At 39.8% G+C, this 9,388-nt stretch overlaps 1 protein-coding gene across 1 annotated transcript; it reads left to right on the top strand.

Annotated features, from left to right (window-relative positions):
• Window positions 1,388-2,603, top strand: LOC104733854. Its single transcript, XM_010453393.1, has 2 exons — window positions 1,388-1,400; window positions 1,453-2,603. Exons 1-2 carry the CDS (start codon window positions 1,388-1,390, stop codon window positions 2,601-2,603), a joined length of 1,164 nt encoding a protein of 387 aa, XP_010451695.1.

Here is a 9,388-nt window from a genome sequence, read left to right as displayed (position 1 = left end):
TTTTTTTTTTTTTTTTTTTTAATCTAATATTAAATTATATTCAAAGAAAAAATTACAGTAGTACAACTAGTGCAGCATTAGCTAAAGTTTTGAGCTGAAAAAGAGTAGATTGAAAACAGAGTTTAGCTATAAAAGAATCCTAAGAACACACTTGTAGCCACATTTGAAATGCCTCATCGTATCGCCAATCGCCCGTACATCCAATCGCCAGGAGCTGGTCCCGAACTTGCCGATCAATCCAGCCGACTAAATATGTAGCAGAGTGTGGCGGGTCACCATGTCTTCTGCCATTACGTTCACGCCAAATAGTATACACCACCACTTGAAAGACATACATGAGGAGGAAACCTTCAACACGGGGAGATTAGGGAGCGAGAGGTAAGTCATTACAGCAGACCAGACCGTAGAAAAGTGAGCCTTAAACAGCCCCTTTGCAATAGCCGACCACACCCCCGAGACAAAAGAGCAAGAGAAGAACAGGTGATCACACGTTTCTAACACAGATAATTAAAATAAAATTATCCGTGTTATAGATCTTCTCGGGCATAATACCTAGATAATACCTAGATATTAATACCTAGATATTACCTAGATAATCTAGGCTAGATTATGCCCGTGATAATCTCCTCGGGCATAATACCTAGATATTATCATCATTTGTACATAATTGATGGTAACTTCATGTCAGTTTTCATAAATAATTCTAATAATTGATTTTGTTAAAAAACTAATTCGAATATTATTATTTTCATATTAATAATTGAATTTTAATTTCAGAATAGCTTATTTAATTGATTTATAAAAGATTACAAATTAAAAAATTTAAACCAAAAATAATTAAATAAAAATCCATATATTAAACATAAACTAGAAAATAAATAACATAAATCATCCATCTTGCAAATCCGTGAAACATAAATAAAGCAAAGCAGCTAAAAAAACATTGTAAAACTAAGTCCATTGGCACCATTGTCCATTCTGTGATCATATATCTCTAATGTTGTTTCCACTGTTTGAATATCCATTGGCACCATCGTCCATTCCCTGATAAAGAATAATATATATATATATATATTATATAAAATGTGGCATCTAAAATTTTAAATTAATATATGAATACTATTTACCTGATTAGGATTAGGGAAATTTGGTGTGTTTGTCGAAGGTGGATTTGGTATGTTCTTAAAAGCTGAAGCAAAACTTGTAGCTCAGAACACAAAATTGAAAAACGCTGCGTTTTGCTATGGAGGCAAAAATTTGGGCGATTAGGGTTTTGCTTTTCGTGTTGGCAAAGTTTGCTTCCCGGCGCCGGTAGGCTGCACGGTTTTGGGATGTTGTACTCCGTGGAGAGTCCTTGGGGGATGTCTAGTCCGATGAAGAAGGAATCATGGGTTTCAATGGTTCAGAATAAGAAAGTTCTATGAAAATTTGATGTTGCTATCACTACTTCAGAGGGGAAAGCTTCAGTGGAGATCCCCGATGACGTTCTTGCTAACTCTACGCCGCTCTGGGAGGATTTCCTCCTTGGAAAGTTTCTTGATACTGCTCCTCATGTTGGCAAAGTCCACATGATTTTGAACAAGATCTGGAAACAGGGGACTGTCTCTTCCAAGATAGATGTCTATGAAGTTAATGCCACTATTTTGCGGTTTAGGGTTTCTGACCCTATTCTCAGGGCTAGGATTCTTAAGCGGGGTATGTGGAATATTGCTGAGGTTTCGATGGTAGTCTCGTGGTGGTCCCCAATTACTGAGAAAGAACAACCTGAAGAAAGATTTATTCCCCTTTGGGTCCATTTAAAGAAGGTTCCGATGCATTTGTTCTCTTGGGCGGGGTTGAGTTTTATTGCTAGTGCAGTGGGCTCTCCCGTCAGGTTACATCCTGAGACTGGAACTTGTTCAAATTTTGATGTTGCAAAAGTTTTTGTTAATGCGGATCTATCTAAGGTTCCACCAATCAGTATCTCCTATTCAAAAAATGGTTCTGATTTTTCGGTTGATTTTCATTACCCCTGGTTGCCTCCTCGTTGCCCCCCATGTGAGAAATGGGGACATTTGGCAGCTCGTTGTGGTGTTGACAAACCTATGGAGGTGAGTCCACCCCCAGTGCAAGAGGAGCGGTCCTCCGGTTTGGCCTCTGCTACTATGCTTGAAAAAGAGGATACGACAAATGTTGTACCACCGGTGCTATCTGACTCGGGTTTTGTTTTGATAGAGAATACAAATGGTTTGGTAGATGAGGTACACTCGCCAGTCGGCCAGTCTGTTGCGTCTGATGAATGGTTTGTAGTGTCTCCCTCAAAAATGAGTCGTAGCCCTGGTAAGTCTGCAGCTCAGCAATCAACTAAACCTCCCATAGTCTCAGCATCCAAGTTTGTTGTTCTTAGTGTTAATGAGGATGATGAGGAAGGGGAAATTGTTGAGGAAGGTGTCACTGAAGTTGTTGGAAAACCGTCAACTGTCAACACTGACAACAGTTTGGGTGTGACCTCTGAGGATAGTATGCTACAAACTGCGTCACACACGACTAATGCCACAAATGACAATGGTCGGGGCAGACGTCCCCCATCGGCCAGAATTACTCAACGTAAGCAGAAAGAATGAGCGGAAGTTTCAACTCAGGCAACTAAGGTTAACACCTTTGTTGCTTCAAAGCAGAGGCTTCCTCACTGTACTTTTTAAATGATGAGTTTATCATGGAATGTGCGGGGATTCAATAAAACTATTAAACATTCCGTGGTCCGTGAATGGACAAGTAATAAGGAGATGCTATTTGGTTGCCTCTTAGAGACAATAGTCAAGGAAAATAAAGCAGCTCGACTCGTATCTTCCGTTTTCAGTAACTGGTCTTTTCTGTCTAATTATGAATATCACCGGTTAGGTCGTATTTGGGTGCTCTGGCGACCTACTATCCGCTTAACTCCGGTTTTCAAAAGTGATCAAATCGTCACTTGTTCAATTCTGTTGGAAGGTGAATCAGAGGAATTTTTCTGTTCTTTTGTTTATGCAAAAAATTTGGTTGAGGAAAGAAGAAGTCTGTGGGAAGATATGTGTCATCATAAGGACTCGCAGCTTTTTCAGAATAAACCATGGATCATTATGGGGGATTTCAATGAGATCTTGAGTGGAGATGAGCATTCTGGTTACCCTACGGCTACTTTATCTCCGGGTATGTACGAGTTTCAAACAGTTGCGACCCACTGTAACTTGTCGGATATGGGGGCTCAGGCTCCTTTATTCACGTGGTGTAATAAACGCGATGATGGTTTAATCTGTAGAAAACTAGACCGGGTCCTTATCAACGATGTGTGGCTACACCGGTTCCCACGTTCCTACTGTGTATATGAATCTAGAGGTTGCTCTGACCATCTCCGTAGCCGTATCCAGTTTGATGTGGGAACACCTGCTCTGAAACGGCCTTTCAAGTTTGTAAATTCTGTCGCTCTTATGCCGGAGTTTCTGCCTCTTGTAAAGTCGTTATGGGATGACACTGCTCTTTTGTTTATCTCAACCACTGCAATGTTCCAGTTCACAAAAAAGTTAAAGGGTCTAAAACAGGGGATTCGGTGAAGCGAACGCGGGAAGCACACACTGATCTATGTGCCAAACAAGTCGCAACTTTAGCTCATCCTACGATTGATGCAGTGCAGGATGAGGCAGAAGCTTATGCACATTGGCTACAACTCTCAGAGCTCGAGGAAGGTCTCATGAAGCAGCGGTCCAAACTACATTGGCTCCAGGTTAGAGACCAGAACAATCATGTTTTTCACAATGCTGCCAAGCTTCGAGAACATACAAATTCCATACGTGAGATAAAATGCGAGGATGGAACTATAGCCACTACTCAATCTGATATCAAACATGAAGCGGCAAGTTTCTTCTCAATCTTTCTTGGACTTGCTTCGAGTGACTATGAGGGAGTCACGGTTGAAACTCTCGAATCCCTGTTTCCATTTCGTTGTAGTGAGCATAATAGTGCTATGTTAACTCAGGATGTGTCGGATGAAGAGATCAGGAAGGTCCTCTTCTCGATGCCTGCAAATAAGAGTCCAGGGCCAGATGGTTATACCAGTGAGTTCTTTAAGCAAGCTTGGCCTGTATTGGGGAAAGATTTTACGGTTGCAATACAATCTTTCTTCCACAAAGGCTTTCTCCCCAAGGGTATTAACACCACCATTCTTGGTTTGATTCCTAAAAAACTTGATGCCCGGGTTATGAAAGACTACTGTCCCATCTCATGTTGCAACGTCATATATAAAGTGATCTCTAAGATTCTTGCAAATCGCCTCAAGGTTCTGCTCCCGGAGATCGTCTCTTCGAATCAAACAGCTTTTGCGAAAGACAGGCTCCTCATGGAAAATGTCCTTCTAGCATCTGAACTGGTTAAAGACTATCACAAAGAAAACATATCTCCACGCTGTGCCATGCAGATTGACATCTCCAAAGCTTTTGACTCCGTGCAATGGTCTTTCTTGCTCAATACACTCCAGGCTTTAGGTTTTCCTGAAATCTTTATCAACTGGATAAGACTATGTATCTCCACGGCAACCTTCTCAGTTCAGGTAAATGGTGAGTTAGCGGGTTTTTTTTGGTAGTGCCCGTGGATTGATGCAGGGCTGTTCCCTCTCTCCATATCTGTTCGTCCTCTGCATGAACGTCCTTTCCCCCCTGATTAACAAGGCAGCAATAGAGAATAGATTCGGTTATCACCCTCGATGCCATAATCTACTTCTCACTCACCTTTGTTTTGCAGACGACCTCATGGTTTTTGCTGAGGGTACAAAACGATTAGTAGAAGGGATTATACAGATTTTGGATGACTTTGCTCAGTTTTTAGGATTGAAGATAAGCTTAAAAAAGTCTACACTTTATATGGCTGGGATCTCTCCAGATCTACAGACAGAAATACAATCAACTTTCTCTTTCGAGATTGGCACTCTTCCTGTTAGATACCTTGGACTGTCACTTCTCACCAAAGCTATGTCTAGGGGTGACTATCAGCTGCTTCTTGAGAAGATTCGAAACAGAATAAGCTCATGGACGGGTCGGTTTCTATCGTATGGAGGCTGGCTTCAGCTCATCAAATCTGTACTCATTAGCATCACAAACTTCTGGTCCTCTGCTTTTCGGTTGCCAAGCAGTTGTCTGAAGGAGATTAACAATTTATGTTTGGCTTTCCTGTGGAGTGGTCCAGACTTGAAAACACATAATGCAAAAGTGGCTTGGGATGTTGTTTGCTTGCCTTTCTGTGAAGGTGGTCTAGGCTTGCGACCGCTGAAGGAGGTTAAAACTGTGTGTGGTCTTAAACTTATTTGGAGATTGCTCTCTACGAATTCCCTATGGAGTCAGTGGGTGCACACATATCTTATTTGTCAATCTTCCTTTTGGGACGTTGGGTGATCACCTCTTCAGGGGTCTTGGATGTGGCGTAAGCTGCTCAAGCTACGGGGGGTTAGCAAAGCAGTTTCACAACAAAGACATAAAAAATGGCAGCTCTACCTCTTTTTGGTACGATAGTTGGTCTCCAATGGGTCGACTGCATGATTCGTTTGGAGACCGAGGCTTTATTGATCTTGGGATTTCAAAACATGATATTGTTGAATCAGCTATGTTACACCATCGAGTCTGGCGGCATAGAGTAGATTCTCTCAATGTAGTGGAAAGGCTGATTACTACTGTCACGGCTAAGAGGATGCCTAAAACAACTGATGTACATTTGTGGCGACACAAATCTGGTCCAAAGAAAAAATTCTCGACTCGTGACACCTGGCTCCAACTGCGCACAGCCAAAGGTGCAAAACTGGACAGAGGGTTAACTTGTTTCTTCTATCATTAGAGTTAACTTGTTTTTTTTTTCTAGATCCCGCTTAGATACATATTCTATAGTGTCTAACAAGTTTTTTATTTTATTTTTAGTTTACGATTGATGTTGGATTCAGAGACACAAGCACCTGAAGATTTATCACAGTTGGAAACTGATTACACGATGCCTCCTCCACTTGCTTCTGAATGTAAAAGCTTCAAATGGAAAGTACAAGTCATAGGTAAATCTGATTAACACTGAACTTTATTTTTTATTAAATCATTTATATATAGCTCTTGGATCTGTTAATAATTTCAAGTTTTCGATCAAAGCTAAAGAGTTTTTTTTTTTAATTTAATTTGTTGTTTAAACGGTGAGTTATCCCTAGGATCATATTTGTAGATGAGAGACTTTAAATATGTTTATATTTATATTTTCCTTCATTGTTAATTTTATCACTATATATTAATCAAACTAATTATGTTATATGTGTTCATGAACAAGATACGGATGAAAACATTGACAGCAAAATGGTGACATCTAAAGAAGTATGGAAATTTCAAAACATCAAAGTGATTGTGCATTTCGACGAAAACGTACAGTCAATCGGAGACTCTGGTGGTTTACTTGGATCATGGTTAGGCCAATTAATCAATTATTTGAATTTGTTCCCCATGACTACAATGATTGGAGGTTGGTTAGTCATCACACAAAAAATAAGGCGTGGGATGTAATTCAGGTAACTTCTTCCATCTAGTGATCTCTATTGATTCTTTTTTAATTAAACAATGTTTTGAGATAATATTTTAGTTTGATCTCTATTGATTAGTTGTATGTGCTGTTATTTCAGTCTAAATTCTTGTTTGATGATCCCACTATGAGAAATAAATTATGTGATGAGTGCACTATGTAGCAGATGTAAGGATGTGAAACTATGTCTTTGGAGAGATCACAAAAGAGATACTATGGTCGAAACAGTGGCGAATAAACCCATTAATGTTCTTGAAGAACAATGGTATAATTTGGCTTACACGAGGTTTGACCAAAAGTGGAAGGTATTATATATTTGTTCCATATTTAGTTGTACTTGATTGAGTCTATATCAAATGCAAGTAAATTTTTTTTTAATATGGTGAGTTTTCAGAAAATGCAAGAGCGGAATACAAGGAACCAAAAGAAACATACCATGCCTCATGTATTTGGAAGAAAGAGCTTTTCAAGGAAAAGAGATGAGATTGTAAGTAATTTATTTGTGTAGTAAAACTTGTGTAGTATATTAATATTAATGTAGTGTATATTGTTTATGCATGTATTTTTTACAAAGAAAATGAAGACGGGAAACACTCCATATCGAGCAGAAATTTTCGTTCAGTCTCGCATGAAGCTTGATGGAAGCTTTGTAAGAGAGGAGGCAAAAACACACGCGGTTAGTTTTTTTATCTGTCAACCACATAGGATTAGTTTAAAAATGTGCTTTTATAGTTTTAGTGTTCACAAGTTAATTATGACATTTTTATATATTTGGTTGTTTTTTCTAGGAATCACTTACAACTTTGATGAGTCAAAATCCATAGAGGATAAACAATGTCACAGCTAGTTTGGATGATGAATTTGCTCAAGTGTTTGGTCCAGAGCATTCAGGACGAGTACGTTGTGTTTGTCGTGGACCCACACCTTCAAAATTAGTGAGACGCTCAATTACAACTAGTGCAGAGATAGAAAATTCTAAAATGGTCATTGGGCTTAAGACACAAGTGAATGAACTATCCGACCAAGTTAGTGGACTGACTACCTTAGTCAACAAATAATTGGTACTTCCACTCTTAGTCAGGTATTAATATAGTGCTAGTTTTTCATTTAATATATCAAACTAATCTAGGCAAGAGCATGGGCTACAAGTTTTGCTTCAGCTTTTAAGAACATACCAAATCCACCTTCGACAAACACACCAAGTTTCCCTAATTCTAATCAGGTAAATAGTATTCATATATTAATTTAAAATTTTAGATCCCACATTTTATATAATATATGTATATATATATATATATATATTATTTTTTATCAGGGAATGGACGATGGTTGAAAGGACCGACCTTTTTAAAAAAAATAAAAATAAATAATAAATATAGAAATATAATATAATTAAATAAACTACAACTAATGGTCCCATACCAACTAGCCACCTAACCACAACCACAATCAACAGCGGAATAACAATACCAACATCCAGTAATAACCAATAAATATAAATAACCGATATTCCAACATAACCAACATTAAATACAAATCATAATCTAATGATCCAAACAACATAAACCAGAGAACCACCAATCCTAAATAACATTCTACAACTCAACTCTAGCAACCTAACAGAAGCCAGACAACCAAGCGAACCACTAGAACATCCTCCTCTTCATCGCCTTGATTCCACGATCACACTTTGCCTTTACCTGCACCACAAACACAAATTGAGATGCATGAGTATTTGATAAACACTCAGTGAGGCAATCCTCACATCTATTGGGCTATACACACAAGAAACAGTGATTTCAAGTTCCAAACAATCAACAAAACAAAGCACACAAACCAGGAAAACGAACATCAACTCGCTGGAAGGGAGGTGTCGACCGACACCAGCCAAGTGTCGATCGACACTGGTTCTTTGTGTCGACCGACACTACCCCACAGTGTCGATCGATACTTGCTTCACTGGTGTCGACCGACACCAAGTGGTGTCGATCGACACTGGTTCTTTGTGTCGACCGACACTACCCCACAGTGTCGATCGATACTTGCTTCACTGGTGTCGACCGACACCAAGTGGTGTCGATCGACACTCCCTCTGCAACCGTGATCCGCTCGAAGCCGAGAGTCAAATCTCGCTCCCAAACTCCACCAAATCGTCCAATACTCGAAACCCAAGCCTTATACATCCGTAGGAACCTGTAGCAACCAATCCCAGCAAGAAAAACACACAAACAAGCATCAAACAAGCAAGAACAAGGAATCAAAGGCTTAGATAAGCCATGGTCATGCACTCACCTCTTTGCAGGAAGATTAAGACCAATAGCAACAAATCCAACCCTCCTAGCAAGCTTCTAGATCCTTCCCAGCTCCAAAACTCTCAAAAACAGCCAGGAATCTCACCAATCTCTCTCAAAAGCTCAAGAACAATGCCTTTCTCTCCTTTCTCTCAAAAACAACAAAGCGGCGACAAAATAAACTTCCAAAACCCTTCTTGCGTCGAAACCCACTTAAATAACCCAGTTCAATGGTTTCCTAAAACCAACCCGAACCAAAACGATTAAAAACTCAATCTGGTCAAACCAGAAAATCAATGGTGTCGACCGACACCCCCTTGGTGTCGATCGACACCCTCACCCAAAACGCACAATTTGGTTTGCGGGTGTTACAATTCTCCCCCACTAATCTAGATTCGTCCTCGAATCTCGAACAACCAACAGCCAAGGACTCCCGTGCAACCGTCTCCACGGCCCGCACTCCTCTGACCGATCTATAGAAGGTCACCTCTAGGCGATAGACTCACGCTCCTGGCGTCATTTGCTCTCAATTTTTGGACTTTCCT

The sequence above is a fragment of the Camelina sativa genome, chromosome 12 (genome assembly GCF_000633955.1).
Source record: "Camelina sativa cultivar DH55 chromosome 12, Cs, whole genome shotgun sequence".
Lineage (NCBI taxonomy): Eukaryota > Viridiplantae > Streptophyta > Magnoliopsida > Brassicales > Brassicaceae > Camelina > Camelina sativa.
This window is presented reverse-complemented; position numbering and strand designations above follow the sequence as displayed.